The sequence below is a fragment of the Rhopalosiphum padi genome, chromosome 3 (assembly GCF_020882245.1).
Source record: "Rhopalosiphum padi isolate XX-2018 chromosome 3, ASM2088224v1, whole genome shotgun sequence".
In the NCBI taxonomy this organism is placed as follows: Eukaryota; Metazoa; Arthropoda; class Insecta; order Hemiptera; family Aphididae; genus Rhopalosiphum; species Rhopalosiphum padi.
Window position 1 is genome coordinate 34798443 of NC_083599.1, and position 24964 is coordinate 34823406.

The 24964-nt window shown below is 26.0% G+C and overlaps 2 protein-coding genes across 2 annotated transcripts in view; one reads left to right on the plus strand and one right to left on the minus strand.

Annotated features, from left to right (window-relative positions):
• On the minus strand, positions 1-22138 carry LOC132924182 (ras and EF-hand domain-containing protein homolog). The gene is made up of 13 exons (XM_060988327.1): positions 22062-22138; positions 13875-13958; positions 11582-12408; positions 8735-8887; positions 8438-8624; positions 8197-8375; positions 8050-8126; positions 7837-7946; positions 4684-4906; positions 4376-4447; positions 2571-2695; positions 1232-1428; positions 1-983 (listed from the first exon to the last, which is right to left on the minus strand). Exons 3-13 carry the CDS (start codon positions 11914-11916, stop codon positions 893-895), a joined length of 1749 nt encoding a protein of 582 aa, XP_060844310.1. The 5' UTR covers positions 11917-12408; positions 13875-13958; positions 22062-22138; the 3' UTR covers positions 1-892.
• Positions 18636-24964, plus strand: part of LOC132924183 (abhydrolase domain-containing protein 2) — a 14051-nt gene continuing 7722 nt past the window's right edge. The window contains exons 1-3 of the mRNA XM_060988328.1: positions 18636-19655; positions 24478-24653; positions 24740-24907. Of these exons, the coding sequence (XP_060844311.1) occupies positions 19501-19655; positions 24478-24653; positions 24740-24907 (499 nt within the window). The 5' untranslated portion in view covers positions 18636-19500. The remainder of the gene's footprint in view (positions 19656-24477; positions 24654-24739; positions 24908-24964) is intronic.

Below are 24964 nucleotides of genomic sequence, written 5' to 3' on the forward strand. Positions count from 1 at the left end.
TTTAATCATAAGTAACAATAAGTATCTATATATTTTTTTTAAATAATAGGTACATTAATTTTTTTAGAACTTATATTATTACATATTATCATAATTTATTAGTATTATCTTAGTGTCTAAACAACAATAAAATAAAATATAATAACAATTTAATAGGCATAATTAAATTAAATTAATATTTTTATTATTATATAATAAAAGTAGGTATAACACTATACTTAAGGAATAGTGAGATGATAAAAGAAATTAAGCCTGCAAGTACTAAGTAGGTACTCATCTGTGAACTAATATCTTTATCAAACAAAAATGATACTATTTTGAAAGCGAATTGGTAATTATTTTAACGGAGAAAATGTTTTGATTTAACTTCAAGGCTTGAGCGTACAAGCATAAGTACCTTTTTAACACATTTTTTAAAGAACTTTTATGCATGGTCAGTTGTAGAGGGTTGAATCTCTTTATGTCATCCTCTTTTTAACCCCGGCAAGAAACTAGCGTTACTTATTGTATTAAAATATACATTGTATATTGTGTATTTGTACAATTATACATTGTGTATAATGTATTAATTTTTTTCAATATTACTTCGTTCCAATGATATATTTTTATTAAAAATAATTAATTTTGAAATTGTAACATTATTCTTGTTCGAATTTTATTGTTATTCAACTAAATTTCCATTTATATATATTTAAAGATACGTGTAATATTAAGATATCTCATGTTTCAATCCACATCATATCATATTTTTATTAGGTTCTATTAGATTTTACGATTATTATGTCAAACAAAATATTTTGTAAATATAGTATTATAATTTTATAGCACGTTTATGTTTAATTATTTAAATAGTATAATTATAAATGTTTAAGTTAAATGAATATTGTTATTATCAACAGCAACCTGGGTTTAATCTATGTTTTTGTTCTGCGATGTACAAAGCAGACGTTTGAATGTCAACATCTTCTCTAATCAACATTTCTCTGAAAATAATTTGTTGACAATTTAGTAATTGTGCGTACAATAGTAAATACTTCAATATTGACAATTTCTTACCATTACCGGATATGTGATTAACAATTCGAAACGTTTAAAAGTAATCATATAATTTATTTATACACATATCATATTGTTAAATGATTAAAATATACGTAAGCACAACGTGTATAAAAGTTTTTTAATTTCTATAGTATTCAACTGTGTATAAGAAATCAATAAAAAAAAGTCATACCTGCATAGTGTAATCAATGCATTATTAATATTCGTCCCTAGTTTGGAACTAGTTTCGAAAAATGCCGCGTCGTAATCCTTAGCCAAAAGTTCACCATTATTTGTGGGCACGCAAGTAAGTCCTTGCAATTCTGCTTCGCGCCTTAAATCCAGTTTGTTACCGCAAATACAAATCGGTAACTGTTTATCAGATACTTCCTATACACAAATATGTTGAAATTATGAAATAAAATTATTATTATTATAAGGTAAATACTCATTACTAAAATTATTATTGTTTTGTAATAACGTCTCTGATAATTCTTTTTATTATTTTCAAAAACCACCCAAATGGAAATGTAGAGTTTACACTGACAACTAGCTCAATAAAAAGTCTAAATAATAATTTCATGATAAAAATATTACTTCAAAAAGTATGCCTAGAAAAGTTTTGAGTTGGATCAACTCTCAGGTAAGTAATTTAAAAAAAAAATTATATTTAAAAAAGAAATTTATTTCTAAATTTATAGTTGGCAATAAGCAAAATCTTATTTGCCATGAACATATTCTATATTATCGATTTATCCTACAAGAATAAAATTATAAATATTTTCAAGTTAACTTCTAATTAATTATTTGAACATGATTAATTTATCCAACATTGTTCAATTATAATAAGGAAAAAGAAAAAAGTGTTTTATAAGATCTCATGAGTAAGTAGATGATTTTTTAAATAAAATATTTAAAAAAATATTTTAAGTACACAAAATAGTTTTGAATTAAAAATGTATACAACATATACCGTTCTAAAATCTTGTTGATTACATTATATTTATTTTAATTATTTTCAAGGGGCCTCTCTACTTCTGAACATTTTAGTATAAAGACCGAAAGTTTTCACAAAATTAAGTTAATTAACATCATCAGATTTTTAATCTAAAAAAATATATAGATACTACTTTTGAGTAGTATAATCAATTGTAAGAAGCGTGCTTAAAACATCTAATGAGTTTTTTTATCTTTAGAAAAAATACGATATAAATAAACTAAACATTTAATTTAAAATGTTTTCTTAGAATCATATCTATGATTTATTATTTAATTAGTTTAGTTACAATTTTGGTTTTTATATAATTTAAATACATTTATTAGGTGCTGAGGCAATATTGATTTAAAAAAATATTAAAAATAAATAACTATATTTTTTCTTCATTTAAATAAAAATACATTAATTCAAATATGAATCTAATATCTTTAATTCAACACTATTAACAATAATTGTTTATTGATACACGTGAATTTAATTATCTCTATTGAATATTATAACTATGGTCATTCATTCATTAAATAATCTTTTTTACCGTAATCGATAAAACCCATTGACGAATATTGATAAAAGATCTTTCATTAGTTACATCATAAAGTAAAATGACTCCATCTGCTCTTCGAAAATACGCTTTTGTAATGGAACGAAATCTTTCTTGTCCTTTAAACAACATGCAATGTTTAAAATTTACCATTATTCTTTTGATATAATTATTGTAAAATTTGTACGTTTTGTTAAAACAATTTTAATTATAAAAAATGCAATTTCTATTGAAGCTTAATACATATTAGTAATAATAATTATATGCTATAACGTTTGTTTCAATAATAGACTATTATTATTATTGAATTATTCAAATATCGCAATTATAATTTAATATATAAATCATAAACATAAATAGAAGTTTCAAATAATACAGTATTATATTTATTAAAAACTTTTAAATTGTTATTATGAGTTATTTAAAACTTTCTATATTATAAAAGTATTCAAATGTTTTCAAATTATGCATAACACAATGGTTAAATATTTTAAAATTTTAAAATCTAACCATATTATTACTTCTAAAGTATGGGTTTTTCAATAAATATACTTATTTGAATAAATACTATTAATAATATGTAGATATAGTAGCTCAGATTTTAATCCAAAGTGCATTTCGTTCCTCTAGAACAATAGATACACTCCATTGGAGGACTCTAAGTACATTATTTGATTCATGTAACAGATATTTATAAGTAAAAGTTAAATTTTTAATTTTTAATGTTTTATGATTCTTAGAGCATTTTTTAATATTTTCAGATTATTTTATTGGTTTAAATAAAGTTCATTCACTAAAGAAAATTGTTAGAGTAAATTTAACAGATATAAAATAGAGTTCAACTTAATATCTTAATTTTATATTTTGTATGCTTAGAACGAATAATACAGTCGGAACTGTAAGACAAAATCCATAGAATTTTTTTTTTAATAGAATAATTAAATGTCTTTCAATATTTGAATTAAATTAAATAAAAAATGTTTTATTGTCATTCTTTGCGAGTATTATTACGATCATAATACATTTTTTTAGAGTATTAGAATACTCTATATATTAATATAATTGTGTTATAGTGTGTTTATAGTATAGTATATATTCACAATGTTAATATTCATTGATTATTCATTGGTCGACTGCAGGGAACTCAAGGTCTCTCAAAAGTCAAGATAAATATTTAAACACGAAAATTAGATAGGGATATAAAAAATTAATTAAAATATTTTAATTACTCTCAAAATATTGAACGCTATACTATATTATATCAGAACTCGAGTTTTCTTACATTTTTTATATACATATATATCAGCCGAGACTAACATCAAAAACATGATAGTTACACGAATCAAAATTACGTAACTTGATTACATTTGTAATGATTAATCAGTTATACAATTTTCAAATAACTTTATGAAAAAAATGTAATTTGTTATAATACTAATGTTGTATTTTTTTTTTTATAAAAAAATGCATGTAACTTTAGTTTAAATTAATAAATTTTTTAAATATTTCAAATAACATTTACTCAACAGTCTTTAATATGATTAGTATAAATATTATTATACATTATGTATTTATATGTTTTAGTGTAATACCAAACTGCAAAAATATTAGTTTACTAATGGTGTACCAAGTTTTTTTTTTTGAAAGTTAATTTGGAAGAACTAATTTATTGATTGTCAAGCGTATCGTGAAAAAATTGTATGTTGTAAAAATATTTGTGTTCTCTATATATTATATTTTGAGAAGTAATAATGTTCAAAGTTAATTTTATTCAAAGAGTTTGTCTTTTAAAACTTTACCAGCTGTATCCCATAACTGTAAGGCTACATTTCTATCATCAACTCTGATTGTTTTCACTTGAAAATCAACACCTGTAAAATCAAATTTGAAAACAATGATTAATATTATCCAATCAAAAATTACCCGTTTAAATTGTTTATCTATAATTAATACGAATAATGCTGCATTACATTTTTAAAGCTCTCCCATAAGACGTATTCATAGAACAAAATTGTCAATTATGTACCTATTAGTTATATTCTTTTGATTATTATTATTATTCTTTTTTTAGATTATAAGAATTATTTTAATGATACTTTATTGATACCTAAAGTAGATCCAAGTTTTGTAGAGAATGTGCCTTTACAAAAACGGTGTATGAAACACGTTTTTCCAACAGCTGCGTCACCGGCAAATACAATTTTATATGTTCTTTCTGGATCACCACCCATCATATCATAACTACTAATACTCATTGCACTAGCTGGTGTATGATAATGCATCATATTATGTGAATCACGACCGGATAAACTCATTTCCTCAAATTCTATCTGAAAACGATTGTTGTATTAATATAAATATAATAAACAATGACGACTATTAAGTATAAAATCTCCAGTTACATTATTTATATGCTTTTAGTTGTTAGGTATACGATACATACCTTATACAGAGCCGCGCAATGGTGGGGGTAATTAGAGTAAGTGCCCCAGCGTGGCAAAAGTAGTAATATTTTAATAGGTAGCAAAAAAGCCCCTAAAGCCCCCCCCCAGTATCCACCTATAATTAGGGGTGCCAAATATAATTGCCCTAGGATACCACTTATGATTAGTACGGTACTAACGAAAAACAACTTAAATACATAATAAATGTATATTAGTTAAGGACAACTTATATGTCTTATATAGTATATTATAAAGAAATTTAATTTTGATGATGCACTGTTATTACTATTTAATTATATTATATTTTAACCTAATTTAATCTTTCATAAAATAAGCTAATTTGGTGATATTTTAAACAAATTAATGTTTTAGGTATAGCTTATATTAATCTAATTAGTAATATTTTTTTGTTTTTAGTTTTTATTTTTGATTAAAACCCAAAATAAATAAAAAATATTATTTTCCTAAATTGTTTAATATTTGAGTCATTAGTAATCTCACAATTGGAATTTGTACGTGTAATAAAGTACACGGAAACAGATAAATAGTATGTATAGACTATAGATTATATAGCATGTGTGACCAAACTTTATTTGGTTACGGTCTATTAAAAATATACTTCACTTTTGAGGTCTTGAGGATCAACTTTCATAGAAAATTGTTTTATTATTGAATAACTATAATTATTAAGAAACATACTTGCTATAAAGTTTATATAAACATACAACAAGTATTATAAACTAATTACTAAAAATAATAAAATAATACTACAACCTCAATAAATATTTGTGTGCGTGGCCCTAAAATAAATTCTAACATGATCGACTTTGAAATTGTCCGCGATCGACCGTTTGGCCGCCCCTGTTATATAGTATAATACACACTAAATATCAAATAAACAAAAATATCACACATTTTTAATAGTAACTTTTAAGTTAATACCGACTTATCGTTGAACGGTTGTAAATAAGAATTTGGTTTAATGTTTAATGCAATATAATTTGATAATGACCTAAATTTTTTGAAAATGTCATAGTGTATCTATATTCAGTAAAATATAATATTATGTGTAAAAGTTTTAAGTCCCCATAAATAAAATTTTTGCAAAAATAAAACAATTAAAATCGTTATTCTTCATTTAAATATTCGATTTTGTCAACATTTGAACTCCTAATCTCTATATGCATGTATATAAAAAATGTGTTGGTTTATTTTTATGATTTTTGAGTTATGAGAATTAGCAATAAAAAAAATTATAAATTTTTATAATTTTGTTAAAATACTAACTTCAAGCTTTATAAAAAAATCATGCTGTTGTTTTTTTTAATATTCTTAAATTGCTATAAGGAAAACTTATATGGGGTATTGTATACAATTTTAAAGTTTTTTACTGAACCTAAACATTTTAGTTACTACATTAAAAAAATTATTCAAACATTTCAAATACCTACCTAATTGATTGAGTACAGGAATTGGTAATTTAAGTAACAATGGAATGTTTCAAATTTTTATGAAAAATAGTTTTTGAATTACAACAAAAAAACTTAATAGTTCAAAGATATTTCGTTTGTTTACTCATAAAATAATTATTTTTTTAATTTAAAAATGTAAATTTCAGGCTCTTTCAAAAATATTTGTGAAATTATGCTAACTTACTTTATTTTATTGTAAGAAAAACTTATATAGAACCTTGTATTTCATATTCAAACCATAGGTATGTAAAATGCTATGAATTTTTAACTTTTGATGAATTTTATCTAGATTTTTACTTCAAATACTGAAAAAATTATTGTAGATTTTCGATTAACATTTTTTTTTTTTAAATATAAATATTAAGCCTTGTATTAAATTGTTCAAGATTTTTGACAAAGCATACATTTTTGATTAATATTTAAAAAAAATTAATTAAGTATCTATGGTTGTTTGTTTTTTAATTACAATAAAATTATAAAATCAGTTTTGTAGAAAACTTATTTTGCATACAAATTCCCATTTTTCCTTATATTTCTTTTGTTTATATCAATTAATAAAAGAACTTCTATGAATTTTTAACCTTTAATCCTACCACTTAAAAAAGTTCCAACTAGAACTATTTCTAGAAAAGATATATTAAAACGTTATTTGATATATTTACTTAAATATCAATTTGTAAGCGATAAAAATCTTGTTGTTTTAATTTTTTAATTTAACATTTAACAATATAAGAATCACTATTTATTGAATATTTTTTCCAGTATCAACTAATTTTATTTATTTCCATTTTATTATATTTTAAGTTAAATAAATAACAATTTATATAATTCGTTACTTTATTAAATTCCCTTAGCTTAAAAAAATTACTAATTTAATAAGTAAAAGGCACATACTAAACTGTTAATCACATTTAAAACTTTTTAACTTTTATAACACTTTGCTCTTAGTGCATCATATTAACCAAATTTTCTAAATTATTTTTTTTGATAGATTTTGAAAATAAATAAATTAATCAAATTTATAAAGTAGTTTTATGATTCCTAATAAAATGTCTAATACAATGTTTAAAATTAATGCTAATTATTGCTAATTAATTTACTAATACCTATAATATGAGCATTATAAGCGATATTTGCTTAAAAATATTTCATGTTCAATGTTTTATAAAAACAATATATCTAACAATTTATATTAAGAGGTTAAAGGTACCTAAGAACATAAGAAAATATTATCATTTTTGTTTTAATGAAGTAATACAGTTATTGGTTATTATTTATTGAATTGATTAAGCATATTAATAGTTTTACGTTTAACGGTTTTAACTACAAATTATTTTTAATTACCGTTTTTGCTGAATGGTAAGGTGCGTTGATTGAAGATGCATTTGAGAGTTCATCTTGTAGATCCCTTTGATAATAATTATTTGATTCCATAAGAGTAGACCGTCCGCTGTCTGAAATATTACAAAAAAAAAAAGTGCGTTGCACCTTCTAAAATTATAAAATACATTGTTTAAATGTACCTATGGTAGATAATATTAATGATTCTGAAATTACCAATATCATCCATTAATCGTTTTATAGTATATTGCGCTCCACTTTGTTCTTCCAAAGGATCGATATTTACTTGTATTCTAATAATATTTAAAATATATTTATATTATACTAATGATATGATTTATAAAATCGAAACAAGTTACGTACTTGTTGTTAAACTCCTCGCATTTAATTTCATATTCAGATCTAAGTTTTTCCATTTCTGAACGAACCACTGCCAAATTAGTTTGAGTATCTATTAATTTACGTCTCAATTCTCTTGATTCTTCTATGGTCTCGTCCATATCGTTTTTATCTACTTTTTTTTGACTTAATACAGTGTTTACCTTTATAAAATTCAAATGTATTAGACATGAACCAGAAAGTATTAATAATATATACTGTGAACCTTTTGAAACAATTTCAAATGTGTTTTTAACTCTATCGTTTCGGCTTCCATTTTTTTCATCAATTCTTTTTTTTCAAATTCAAATTGTTCTCTTGCTTCGTCTCTAGCCTGAGCTTCAACTTTTGCAACTTGCGCATCTATTTCTTCTTCTAAGCCTCGCAGTCTTGTAAGATGTGTTTGACGCTCACTGAAAAAATAAACAAAACAAATATTTTAACTAAATTGTAAGAATTTTACATTGAAAATTATATAAACATTATACATTTTTGTATTATACTTAATACTTATGCATTATACCGGTTAAACATGTTTTCAAGTTTTTCATTATCTTCGTGTAATCGTTTAACATCTTCCATTAATGAACTCAAAGCTCCTTCAAAATGTGTTATTAGTTCTGATGATGGACTACAATTCTGAATTTCCATGTACAAATCTGCTAACTTTTTCCCACTGAAAATATATATGAGTAAATGGCATAATAATATGCAAAGAAAAAAAATAATAGAAACATTATTTGATCAAAGAATTCTAAACTTGTATAATTTTATACATCATTTAGTAGTAAATAAATGTATACCTTTAAGGCTTTAAAATATTTTACTAAATATACAATATTATCAATACGTTTGAATTATTAATTAGATTAATTAGTTATTTAATTTTTCATACCTACTTTAAAAAGTATATATTAAATTTAACAGATCGGTACAAATACCTTGTAATATCTCGCATATGTATAGGCCTCAGGTTCGGTGTGAATTATCATTTAACAACAGTAAAGACCCAATTAAATTAGTAAATTAACTAAGTAGGTACCTAGTTACAAATTTTGATAAAGATTTAAAAACGAATCCACCCTAAAAGATCTAGATTTTAGATGTAGATAGGTTACTAATTCAGTCATTAAAAGAAGCTGAGAAAACTTTAGCTCAATATATGTTTTAACTAGTAGAATATATTAAATTCAGGAAAATGACTAAAATATATTACATACAACATGATTTCATTATCAAATAAAATGAACGTGTGGAGTGCGTCACACATATGAATAGTGTCAATAATATAATAGATTGGAACAGAATACTATTAATATATTTTATAATTATGAATAAGTTTTCTATAGAATTATCCAGGATAAAAAGTTCCAGATATTAAAACAAAGACAATTACCTGAAAGGCTATATTTAAATACATAAATAAATTTTCCATATGAAAACTGAAAAACTATAATTACGATTATCGGTAATATTTCTGTAGAAATTAAGAAAAGAGTCTATAGAATGGCTAAATGCTTTTACTTATCCAATTTGATATATAACATTTAAGAACGATAGAAGGAGTTATAAAGGTGAGCAAATTAAGTCAGAATAAACAGAACTAAAATTAAAGCTTTCGAATTTGCAGATGACCAAGTAAAAAACGCGAGATCGGCAAAAGTGCTACAATAAATGGCTTAAAAAATAAACTACACATAATAAAAATAAAATTTAGTTAAACAAATACAACAATGATTGCAAAAACAAAGATACAAGAAAATATATTGATGGATTAAAAAAATTGCAATGGTTTTAGCTATTATACTGAGGCTTAATACAAAGTTATCTACATACTTAGTATAGTTATTTTATGATTTAGGTTATTGTTATTATACAAAACTGTCAAACATATTTATCTTTAAATTTCACTAGCTAATGATATATCCTTTCAATCAACTCCTGGCTTAGCTTTTTCTATACTTCTTTTACCCTATCTTCCAATTTTAATCTTAGCCTTCCAAATGACCTTTTCTTGGTGTTGCACTATTCTCAGCAAAAATCCTTCTTTATGCCATGCTTTTCACACCTTCGTATTAGTCTTTTCTTATTAATGCATTCCACAATATTTAGACTTTAATACAGTCCTTTCGGTTTATTATTTTTCTTAGTATTATCCATCATATTTTTTACTTTATTACCTTTCATTCAAACACAGATATTAAATTTTCATCAATTTTTACTAACAAAACAAAATGTCTCTGACCCATAAATAATTAATTTAATCGGAATTTAATAAATACGAGTTTTCATATTTTTTTTGAAAGTATCTGACTTTAGACTAGTTACTTATTTTAGTAAAATGACTTTTAGTGTAGGATAGATTTCCATAAAAGTTTATTTACTCTGCTTAAAAATTTGACAATGTTGCGTTGAATATCAAAGAATTAATTTGTAAAAAAGTTAGGTATATCAATGTATATGCATCTTTTTTGGAATTATTTAACATAAATTAGATATTGAAATTATACTTTTTAAGCTTTAAGTGAAAATACGATTTTTATATATTTTAAATACCTATGGACTGATAACTTTAAGATTAACTAAATTGTTATTAAGTCTTGACAAAAAATCGTTAAGGTTCTAGTCCCCGTAATCGCGTATATGTATTGTACATAAAAATAGAAGATAACATATTGTTTAAATAAAATGTCCAAGACTGAAAAAAAGTTAAGTAAAAAGTTTTTTTTTCTTTTACGTTTTGAAATAAGTATTTTATCGTTTTACGTAAATTATTAAATAACTTGCTATAATTTATAATAACAAAAAATAATATAATAATATTAGGCTTAAAATATTATTATAATTATAAAAACGTTATTTTTGGGTTAATGGGTTATTAAATTTTATTTTGATCATTTAATTGCATTGTGATAAAAATATTGCAGTATTAGTCTACTATCATGATATAATATATACAAACCTGATATAATAAAAATTAACGTGATGAAAAAGTAACTTTTGATTTAACTAATTTAATATATTTTAATATATTCTGCAATGTTAACTGTTAAGAAACCAGTCTAGTATTTTTAAACTTTGATTTTAATAGAATTAACATATTAAATTAGTGTTCATTTTTAATTAAAGTTAACAAAATAATAATACATATTTATACAATATACACATCACACATGTATGTAAGTATATACCATACATGTACCTATTTTACAATTATACAGTGACACAGTGTATATTACGTATATTTTAGAATTAGGAATTCCCAAATTAAATAAAAGTATGTGATGTATGTATACTGTATAGACATATTATATAATATTATAATGTAACGATGATGAATATTAATCAATTTGATATAAGCTATAAATACCTTGTATGGAATAATTTCTTTAAAGCTGGCTCTCCAATAACAGCTACAAAATTTGCCCAGGCTTGTGAATTCCTCTTTTCCAAATGCCCACGAGGCATATATTCGGTGGGTTTGTCTTGTTTATCAGGAGATAAAAAATCACGAAATCCCCACGCAAAGTCCTCTAGGCATATTTGTCCGTCACCGTCACGATCCAAATCTGAAAATATCACATCCGAATCGCTGGGTTCAATATCAAATTTGGCGCATAATTCTTGAAATTCTTCTGGGCCAATTTTCCCTTCGCCATTTCGATCACACTCGTAGAACAAATCTTCTAAATGAACGTCACTCATGATGCTTCACACTTTTTATAAAGTGTTCTTGCGCTTGTGTTATGACCCCTTTTACGCACTACATGATATTTGTAATAATTATTGCCAACTAATATGTGTCATGGTAATAAAAACCAAGCCGAAGAAGATAAATATTCACACGTAAATTATTCGTAGTTATTAGTTAAGGTATTAATCACGAATATGCGCTAAACGTACTCACTATAACATAACAAGATGTTTTAAAACGTATAAAATAAAAAAAAATATGACATATTTCATCACTAAAAATTGGCAAATATATTTTGTGACAAAAATATTTTACATTCACATACAATTTGGTCTATCAGACAACGCGACGTCATGTATTTGTTCATTGGTGTTATGTTACTTAAGCTGTTTAAACACTGCACGAATCATTGTATAAATAATATCCATATTATTGCTTTATATATTACAACCAAAATATAGCGTTGTTAAAATGAATATCAGCGACTATTGTTATTTGTCATTCTAGTAAATAATACAAATTTATATAGACAGTAATTATATTAGAATTATTTAACATTATAAGATAGAATTTTATAGAATAAAAATTTTATTAAAAGAAATAATATTATAAAACACGCATATTCCAGTATTTGTGACATAAATGGTTTAACTTCCAACTTAATACTAAATAAAACATTAAATTCATTAGGTATTATCTCAAGATTAAAAATTCTTATAAAGGAATAATCTTATCAATATCCTAGGTAGTATATTAGGTAGATTATTATTAGGGAACAGATTTAAATGCTCTTAAAAACAAGAAAAATGCCTTAAAAAAATATGATTTAATGCATTAAAAAAAATTATTCTTAACATTGAAAAAATTTGTTTGATTGTATAAATTTTTATTCTTGGGTATTAATTATTCGTATCATTATCATCATTTTTTAGTTCTCCTATTTTATTTTTACTCTAAAAATTATTTCAAAAAAATGAATATACAATTTAAATAGATACATTCGTTATACTTTTACCTTGTGTTTCATAATAGCACTGTATAATCAGGTGCTGCTTAATTTTTGTCAAATTTTATCATTTCTTTTACAAAAATGCACTAAAAATGACAAAAAATGCAAAATAAAAGTTATATTTTTTAATTTCTTGATGTATAAAATGAATTGTTGCTTTAATTTGTGCTTGAAAAATAATGTTTTCGGGAAAAAAATGCAATTTGCATTTAAATCCGTTCCCTAATTATTATATTTACAAATTATTTGAAATCGATGAGAGTTATATAAAGTTAAATGAAATGTGTACCTAATTAAATTGGTATTAAATGATTAAAATTATTGTTTTAAATAATTCCCATACGTCACCAAGCGATTTAATATTAAATTATAAATTATTTCTTGTATAAAAAGTATATTATTTAAGAAGACGTTACCTACATGTGTTGTCTCCGTCTTACAAATGTAAACATAAAAACTGTTTCGCGCGGGAAAGAACCAAGAAGACTATACAATCATAACTGAAAAACGAAATTTTCACCACATAAAAAGAAGAAATTTGGTTATGAAAAATAGTTTTTATTTTTTTTGATATCAAAACTACAAAAAAGTTATTCAAGTTTAAAAATATTTAAACAATAAGAACTTTTTTCGTATAAGTGATATAAATAAAAACGATATTTCACCGATAATGTTCTTAACTATATTGTATATAAATTTAGAGTCTTAACTATCTCTACATCCTGCGTGGTTCTATAAACTGCAGTTTTTGCTATGTTATTCATGCGCAAGACAAAGATAACACATGCATATGTAGCGTCCTCATACCCTTATTACTAAATGTTAGGTTATTGTTATATAATATATTTGACTAAAATGTAAAAAGCAGGTAAAAATCAAATCAATTAACATATAGGTAAATATATTTCAATTGAAACAAAATTTTAATAACTATGGATAGTCAGTAATGTTGATACTCACATGAATGATTCAAGGTTTAAGATCTGCCATTAAAATAATGTAAGGTTATTTACTTTTCCACAATTCCATTCACGCGATACCTACCTAAGGACATTACAAATTAAGGGGTTAGATCCATATTCTCCTACTTTTTAATGGTATAAATGTTCTCATGTAAAATGTACATATTATATCAATGTTTTTTATAATCCGATTTAAGCGTGATAGTTTTGTTTTTGTCGTTTTTGTGATCAACAATTTTTACATATTTGGTAAAGAATAAACTATTATGTTCAGAAATCAGAAGATAAAATATTAAATAACTCCCATCATGGTTGGTAGTTGAATATGCAAGAATCACTTACGTTAAAACGAATTTTTTTGTTTTAATGAAAGTCTAATAACTTTTTAGTGAATTACCTATTATATAATATATATATATATTAATTTAATTTTGAATATGGCTGCCAAAAAGTTTTATAATCATATTTAAAGTTTGATTTTCATTGAAATTTTTTTAAGTCATAAAATTATTTTGTCAATAATATTATTAGGTATCAATTTTAATTTTTATCAAATATAATTAAAATGTTTGTTTAGTTATAATATTATATTAATACTATTTTGCTCTCTATAAATTACCAACAATAATTTTCTTGATCTTATCAAATTTTAATAGTGTGTATTAGTTGTATTTAAAAAAAAAAAAAATTAAAAATCCCCATTCTGAAAGACGTCTAGGTATAAGAACTGTATTATATAGAAATAAAGGCATAAAAAAAGTTTAACACGAAACTTTTCTCCTGGTAACTATAATGGTCATTTTTAAAAATGTAATAATCTAAACACATGCGGTAAAATGTCAAGCCATTTTAAGCGAATATATTAAAATATACAATTCAAACAAGTGATGAATTTTAAGTATACCTATTCATTACATTATACACACACAACCTATGTTAAAACGTATTGATAAGTCAACAAGTCTGTCACAGCTATAGGTTTATTGTTGTAAGGTCATACGTTGCATTTGGCCTAAAATAATAAAACGATCTGTTTTGATGGATGGATTATACATACTCGGTATAGATAATAATATGAGATAAATACACAACACTGATAAATAATTTATAGCTTCCTACGCGATTAAAATACCGTTTAAGCATTATTTTGGCATTTGGCCACCCCCACGCTGCTGTTACATACGTATTATACGCAAAACTAAAGTCGATTTAACTTAGTCACTATTCTAATATTGTAATATATCAAATTAATTATTAATTATGTCGGTGCCGGCATATTAATATATATAACAATTATATACTTACTCAGTACTCTAATATTATGATAAACTAATGCGACTGGCGGTGACGGCGTCGGTTTAAGAAAAATATTATACATTATTTACGGTTGTGTAAACGTGATACGCATAATATAATATGTCAATTACCGTGGTTAATGACTATTAATTATTAAAGCTACCCATCAATTTGTTGATATAATATTATAATTGTATAATAATTAAGTTCGGTAATTCGTTTTCTGGTCATCTAATCAATATCATATTATATAATATATTATAATTTAATTTACAGTTACTTGCAGTAAGTAAATTATAGGTATAATTACCACGAATGAAATTGGTTTATTAAGATATCCTAAATCATTATCACGGAAAGGTTAGAATTAGAATGAATATAATTTAAAATTTTTCTAAATTATGATTACCTACCTATAAACCATTATGTTTTCTTAGTCTATTATTTATGTAAGAGTATTATTAATTTTTATAGTTGTTGTATACAATTTAGGTGAATTATGTCTCGTGTTTCTGTTAGATAATATTTTAATAAACCAAGTGATAAGAAGCTATCATTATATTAAAAATATATCTTATAAATATTCGTATATCCATAGACTACAACAATTCTAGTATATATGTTCCCTCTACACAGTGGTGTAATTGGAAAAACATCTATAGGGCAATATAATATATTTAATATTATCAAAACCCTGACACCCCTTCCCCTGGTTAAAATATATATCTTTATCCCTCAAAATATTTCAGGTGGCAAGTGCCCCCCCCCACAATTACGCCACTGCCACTACATACCTATACAGTTGATATATTGTATTAATCTCCATTATATGTGCCTACTACCTATTACAGCGAATTATGAGAAAAAAATGTATTATTCCATTATCCATGTAATATAGAACATAAAATACCTATACTATATCTATCAACAATTTATTATTTATTTCGACCTAAATATTATTACCTATTGAATTAAATATCAACCTGTTTGCCTTGTTTTATTTTAGTGTTTTTTACTGTTTCAAAAACGATGTTGAAAATATATTAATTATTCATATAAATATATAATATCAATAATATCATGATTATTTTTAGTGCCACAATGATGACGTAAAATGCAGACAAACATTTAAATATTCATATACAAAAATCCATAATCGCGATCAATGTTTTGAAACCATAATTGACCTTATACACTACCTAAATATATAGTAAATAATTACTTAAAGTAGGTAAACATATACCTAGGTACTTAAATAATATTGTTTATGCTGACAACCTACTTTCTATGTAAAATCGTTAATACAAGGATTATCGTCAGTGGGTGGTTAGTCCGATAAGCCTCTTAATATATATTATATTAACTAGGTGGTAGCTAATTTTATCGCCGATAATAGTATAATACAGTATACCTAATACCTAACCGAGGAAATGATTTGAGATTTTATTTGTACATTTCTATGTTTTTATTTTCTTACATAAATTACGTTATACCGTTATGGATACGTGGGATTCTAGTTAAAACGATTAGTGATTTTATTGATTTAGTAATTAGTACTTAAAGCAATAATAACAATACGTAAAAATCAATGTCATATGTATAGTAGACACCTAGTTTAAATGTTTGTATATATAGTTACTAGCTGTACATGGTCCTAATCGAGTGAATGTATTTGTATAGATTCGTTGGAATCGTATATTTTTTGTGTAGGATTATTCCCACCAATATACCTATTTTAATTTTGAAGGTTTCCTAAAGACAAATAACATAATATTTAATATACATTACTACGTATAACATATATTATATTCTACGATTATAAGTAAAAATATGGACGATGGATGACGTGTTTCTGTCCGATTTGTTTAAAAATATTGCAAACATTATCTCGGTCATAATGATCAAATAAATTAATTCGTCGTGGAAAAAATGTTTCAATTTAACGATGGTTAACATAGTATTACCTACTATTGTATGATGATACCTAATAAATTCGATATAAAAATTGAATAACCGAGGAAATTACGTCAACTTTGGAGAACCACTGTAAATTACATATTACATTATGGGCTTGTGATATTATGTTGATGTTATCCACAATAATATTTTATTGGTCGATTATTTTGTCAAACAACACTCGTTATTTCAAAATCTATTAAAGTTTTTGAAAATATTTTTTAAGTCTTTTAATTTTTTAAACGACAACATACATCTTTGATATTTTCAAATTCTGAAGCAGAATTATCTTTGTTTTGTTTTGACGTGTTATGTGTTTATTATATCACGTGGGATGGAAATACGAGAACGTCGGAATAATAATATAATCGAAAATAATACAGCGTGATGATGATTATTCTATTCAAATTGCCCACGATCGCGTCGTAACAACTTTCGAGTGCATTTCCTACTGCAGCACTGCACTCAAACAGCACAGTACACTCGGAATATATTATAATTTGTAGGTAGCCTGTACCCGCAAGACCTACAGCCTACAGGTTTCCCGCGGCGTTCTCCATTAAGCCTATACTATGCACGACACCGTTGTTCGTATTTCGCAGTAGGTGCCATTACTCAGACAGTCGAACGGTATAGCACACGGATAATATAACGTAATAGAATATAATAGTACATCGGTGCGCACGCGTTTGTCGGTATCTATAGGTACGTACTACGTCTAATATGTATATTGTGGTGCGAGTGTGCGCGTGCATGTGTACGAAATAAAATCGATATAATGCGCGTATCGAAAACGCCACGCAATAGGGTTTTGCGCGACGGCCGCGGAGGAGAGAAAAAGTTTGAATAATGAAAACGCACGAATGGGGGGGAAAAAAATAAAATAAAAGAAGAAAATAATCGGCATTGAAATGCGCCGAGCGGAAGGGTGCGGTAGCGCTATCTAGCCGGCGTATAAAATAGTCTCCCGGTGGAGAAACCATAGACATAATAAACGTATTTTTTTCGGAGGAAAACTGCGATGACGATTTGGTCATAGATTAAAATAAATCATGAACAATATTATTATAATATCAATGATAAATATATTAATATTCGAATGGAACGGCGTAAACCTCGACCTCCCGCCACTGGGTCGGTGTTTTCGGCGTTCGGTCGGTCGGCTGACGGCCGTTCGTCCGTCGTCAATAACGCGCCGACATTGAGTGCTTCATACATATTATTATTATTTTTATGTTCAAAAAATGTAGGTAATCGGAATGACTAATGACATTATTCTTTCGACGTTTTCCAGCGGATTCGGCGTTCGCACACCGGCGGCGGCGGGCGCGTCAGTCCAAAATTCGCGTGACCCCGCCACGCCCCACCGCAAAAACGACGACTGCTATCTCTCGCGCGTTATCGACTCGAAAATAATAATAATATCATTATTGTGTGTTTTGCGAATATTATTCTTACGAACACGCGCGCACGCATACACACACACACACGACTATACCCCGTCGTCCCGTATATTTTATATTATAGGTATTATTATTATAATATCGTTATGTACTATCAGCGTATAATACATAATTGATAACGACCACGCCGGTTATCTCCTTCGACTTTATCGCTCTCCGACACGGTATTATTATACATATATATATATGTATACAGATAATATAATATATTCTATATAACGTGTGCGTTCATATTACATTGAAATAATACAAAGTGCACGACTCTGCAGCAGAGTATTTGATCAATCGGAGAGAGACTGAGAGATCAAACAGTCGAAAAAAAACCGAACAGTACGGCGGCGGCGTGTGTGCATCACGTAAAACGAGGACGCGCGCGCCGACCGACCGCCGACCGGTGGTGACTATATAGTGCAAAGAGCGTGTGTGTGTGTGTGTGATAGCGCGCGCGCGCGCGTGTGTGTGTGTGTCGTGTTCGTGCGTGTTTGCCGTGTGCGTCCGTCGTGTACGTTCCGCAAACTTTTGAATAATTCACGTCGCCCGCACACCGTAGGCGGTACCCACTTTACCTTCTATCGACTTTTCCCGCCCAAAATACCCATCGGACTTAATATTTTTCCACACACTATTGGCCATTATTGTGTATTCACCGTCGTCGACACAGAGGACCGACCCGTGTCCGTGTCGCGAGGGCTGCTCAGAACGACCACTGCCGATCACCCGCCCGCCCGCACGTCGCGAACACCGCTTTTCGGAAGACGCACTTGACCGCGATCCGACGGGCTTCAGCAGCTCCGTGTTTCACCGACGTGAGATCCTCTCCATGTCGCTCTGCTCCCGCCGACGACAACGTCACCACAACCACTGATCACAGCCGAGCCCAGGTGAACGAACGACAGCGGTGCGCTGAACATGTCTGTGGCCGTTTTGACTGCCATCGCGGTTTTCATCATCGTCGTGTTTCGCATGCTCAACGTGTCCAGCCAACCTCAGAAGCCGTCCTTCTTTTGCAGGGACAAACAGTTCCTCAACAGAGTGCTCAAATTCGCACCTCAACTCGATGAGCCGTAAGTACATACTTGCCCAACACCGACACGAGTACCTCCTAATTGCCGACCTGTACAACTCGTCTGTTTATAGACACCTGCTGCAAAAAAGACTCGATTTTCTTTGACTTAGAACGAGGGGGGGAGTAATCGAAATACTACCAATAGTGTCCGGGCTACTTGATTATGTGTAATGAGTAATGACTGACAAACGCGCGCAGTGCCTACAATTTCACGTGAAATTTATAATAATATACAATCAGATGATATCATGTGCTAGTTCTGATATGAGTTAAAAATCTGCATAATAATGTTTAAGTGTTGTGTTCTATTTAAATAGAATTTGTTCACTTTAATTAGGAACCATTGATATCCATTGTTAATTAACTTACTGCTTTTGTTAGAATTTCTTGTAATTAATGGATTCTCTGTTGCGACTAATATTGACAATTATTGTCAGATTATCTTTGATTCATTATTACAACTATGAGCTTAATGAGGGACTTACTTAATTTATACACCTTGTCTTGAAGTTTATGAAATTCTTTGGAGTAAATTAGTAATTTTGGTTTAGGTATCTAAGTGTTCAGGTATTATGTTAAATCTACTAAAAAAAAAATTGTAATTTAAAATTATCTAGGTCTCATCTATTTAACCAGCTATGTTAGGTACATGTATTGTTTTATGATCAGTAATATCTAATTATTATTCATCAGTATTTGTATGTACCTACCAAGGTATACTTAACCTATTACTCATGTCTATACATATAAAATACTAGGTACTTAGATTAGGTTTACCTAATGAAGAGTTAGGCACAACCTATTATAGACATTTTTCCATTTTGATCTTATTTCATTTTTCTTATTATAATATGTAACTATTTTACACGAGTCTTACATATTCATATAATATTGATATTAGGTAATATAAAAAATAGAACAATTTATGAATACTAATATGTAAGTATCTAAATTATTAAATATACAACCTAAACTTATAACTAATGGTTTTAATCAAAGTTATAACTTTTTAATAGTATCAATAATTAATAATATACTTAGGTACCTATTATAATAGGATACTCCGTAGAATACTTACATGTTAGACTACTTATCTCCATTTACATTTCTAGCATTTATGTCTAATTATCCATATGACCTCATATATTAATATAATACCTATAATAATATGAAATTATTATTTAAATATTAAAATGATAAATATCTTATCTTTTTCCTAAGTATTTTTTTTTTTGTAGTGGGTATAATTAATAATTACCGAGGTAATTACTATCTAATTAGCTGGTTATTATATAATATTTTGTACTAATTAATCATAGTACATATTTAATTACTAGTCTATAATCGGTTAAATTACTTTTCATTAATTTCTAATAATCTATAATACTATAATTTACATGTTTTAATCAAATAATCATTGTTAAATTTTATATTTTTATAGTAGTCATACATTGAGAAGGTTGTTAGTTTAATTAGATGGTTCCTAGGTAAAAGAAATATTATGGACTTCTAATGAATTAAACTAGTTATATAGGTACATAAGTTAAACTATTTTTTATTGTATTTAAATTTTAAATTACAAATTTAAAATAACATTTTTTTTTTTAGTTGATAATGCTAATAAATGTTGATAAAATGCTTTAACAATTAGCAATTAAACTTTATTGATAAAAATTGAAGGCTACCTAATAACTACATTTTTTTTCATGTGCATTTTTAGCCCACTTTCTTATTATTTATGTTTTATACATAGTTTGTTTATTTTATTGGAACCAGTATGATACAAAATGCAATTGTATAGGTATATGAAAATAATCTTTCAATAAAATTATTTTTTAAAAAAGCATTTGCAAGAAACTCCAAATCCTACTTATACACTATTAGTAAATTACACGTTCTTACAGTTTTTATGTTGAACACCTATTAGATAAGTTATTTAATAATTAAATAATTTACTCATCCTACAGTTCCTTAATGATTATTCAGTTAGATAATCAAATAATTATAATTATATAGCATGAATATTTGTTTTATTTTATTTGTATATTTTTAAAATTAAGAAATGCGTCATTTTTAATTAAGTAAAATAATTTCTTTAAGATTGAAATAATTATTTACCTCTTTATTAAAATATTGTTATTTAATTTTCATATAAGTATATAAAAGTAAAAAAATAAATGAATTGAGTTATTGTACAATATTGAATTGGTAAAATGGGTGTTTTTTATTTGTGATGGTATTACAAATATTAGTCATTCCTTTAATATTTTACTATTCATATCCACCCAGATAAGAATATAATAAGCGATGATGTCACTAAAAATTTTATTATCAATGATTAAAATGTCAACTAAGCAGTACCTACCTTAAATATTTTGTAACATAAAAAATAATAATAACTTACTTCAAATTTTCTTTTTGCACATGCCATTAAAAAAAAATTATCACTTAGCACTCATATTAGTACTATAAAAATTGGTTCAATTCAAATCAACATTAAAAATAGTAATGATGTTATTATGTACTACATAATTAAGTTATTATTTATTATTGAATGAATTATTATTCATGTATTTGTGTTAATAAATGTATTTATAATTAATATAAATATAAATAAGTGCTAATATCTCACTTAAAAGTTAAAATGTTTAATAATATCATGTTTTTTAGTTATTAGGTGTAAAGTAACAAATATTAAATTAAAATAAGTTCTTTATTTGTGAATAGCAATTATGTAGGTATGAGTATTTAATATGATAATTATTGCAATATGTAAACTTAACAAATGTTTAAAATAAAATAACAATTGAAAAACACATGTCTTATGAATATCTATTTAACACATCATATTTAACATAATTTTTTTACACATCAAACTGTATATAATATTGTGACCTTAAATTTCATATTATGCAAGTCTAAATCTGTTTAAATCAGGGCTAGGTAATAATATTGTTTACATTAGACTCTAATGATTAGAGAATATGGCCGTGGTGTGGCCTAGATTTTTTTGGAGGAGGGCTGATTAATTTTTGTAAAATACAATTTAAGATTTATGTATTGATTTTCATAGATCATTAAAAATTAAAATCATTTTTAAATTGTCTTAATATTTTTTTTTTGTGGGGGGGCAGCCCTCAGCTTTCCCCTGGCTACGTCACTGGAATAGGGATTTATTTATTTTGGTTAAACAACACTTACGCTTTTTATTTTATAAATATTTAAATTGACACAAGAAATAGAAATTAATGTATTTCATGTTGTAACATTTTTCTACAGAAGTAAAGCCAATAAGTGTTTATAATTATAAAATATTTTTTATCTTTTAAGAGTTATTATTGAGTTCTTTTGTAAGAAAGGTATTTTTTCTAATAGCCTTTGCTAACCTTTCATTCATTCAATAATTAGATAACAACTTATCTGAGTATTATCCACTTTTATATTAGGCATTTACCTAGTTAAATTTTTAAAAATTTTAATTAAATATATGTTGTTAAATCTAATTAAAATAATCTATAGAGTTATGCTGTTAAACGTATTACTTTATTGCATTTACATTTAAAGTTTAATTATACTATAATCTTCCCATTTTGTATATGATTGATTTATAGGTTAATAAGAATCTTTATGAACAAATACTGTTATACTCATTTTGATCAAAAATTATAAATTAAATAATTTAAACTAAATTTAAAGTTTAATATCATACTTATCAATATTTTAATACCTGCATATTATACAGAGTACATGTAATAATATTGGTACAACAATACTTACATTTAAGACTATCAGTGGCGTACTCACGGGGGTTCATGGGATTTGAACCCCCCATTGGCCGTATTTTTTAACTATTTCATATGCGTATCACAATATAATATTGTTTACCAACAATATCACAGTTATTGATTAAGTGATTAAATTAATATAATAAATAAAAATAAAATTAATAATTGATTATTGATTTTACTGATTATAATATAGTGGTTAATAGCTTATTAGTTACCAGCATCACGAATCACAATAATTGTCAACACCATAATTAAAGATAGTACTATCTTTAATCGTGGTCAAACACAGACTTCTATAGAAGTCTGTGTGGTCAATACACATTTTAATAATTGGTTTATTGTGTATTGTGATAATGTAAATATGTGATAATATTCTAGTAAATTGTCAGAGCTCCCCCTTTGAAAATTCCTGAGAATGCCACTGAAGACTATAGATATTTTTATCAAAATTTTGTTTCATTAAATAAAGTTTTTGTATGAAATATATGTTAACATTATGTATTTAGTTAATTTTAATTAAATGATATAACTATTTAAATAGGTACCTATTAATATGATAAAATTGGTTATTTTATTTTCATAAAGCCTTACAAAAAATTATTAATGCTTTGTCTATTTTTTTTTTATAAAGATTAATATCTTGATGTGGTGAACATAATCAAGAGCCAAACAAAATGCATTTTTTGAGTGATTGTATCAATTAATGGTAATTCCATATTAAAGCGCAAACAGAAACAACTGCATCTTATATCCGTAATAAATTATCTAAATTAATCATGTAAAAATATATTGTTAATACAAGTACATTTGAATTGGGTTAAATTAAATACATGTGTGTGTGTGTGTAATAATAAATGTTTCATCAAATAAATACTTGATAGTACTCATAAATTGTAATTTGTTTTCATGATTTAATTTTTTGTTTGTAGTTAGGTATTAAACTTTTTTTAATTGTTGTAATGTGCTTACCTATACTTATCTTTTCATATTAATATTTTATTTATTACTAAACAACTATTAATTTTATTTCAGATATGTACCAACTAGATTGTGGGGATTCAGTGGTCATGTTCAAACTATTTTGTACAGTGTTTTTGGTAGAGTGAGGTGCCCATGCCCCAAAGGAGACAGAAAATTCTTAAATCTCGATGATGGAACTACTTTAACATATGATCTATTTAAGCCAACTTTTAATGAACCAGAGCTAGGTTTGTTATTAAACTATTACATTTAATTAACTTTAGTTTAAAATAAATTATTACAGAAATTAAAATATTTTATTAATTATTTTTAGAGGGCATAACTGTAGTTATAGTTCCTGGAATTTGTAACTCTTCGGAGAGCGATTATATTCGAACATTTGTTAATTATACTCAAAATCAAGGCTACAGATGTGCAGTTCTTAATCATGTTGGAGCTTTGCATAATGTTCCTGTTACCGCTTCTAGAATATTCACATATGGTAAAAATATTTTAATATCTATAAAAAAAATTATAATTTGTAGTTGGAGTAAAAATT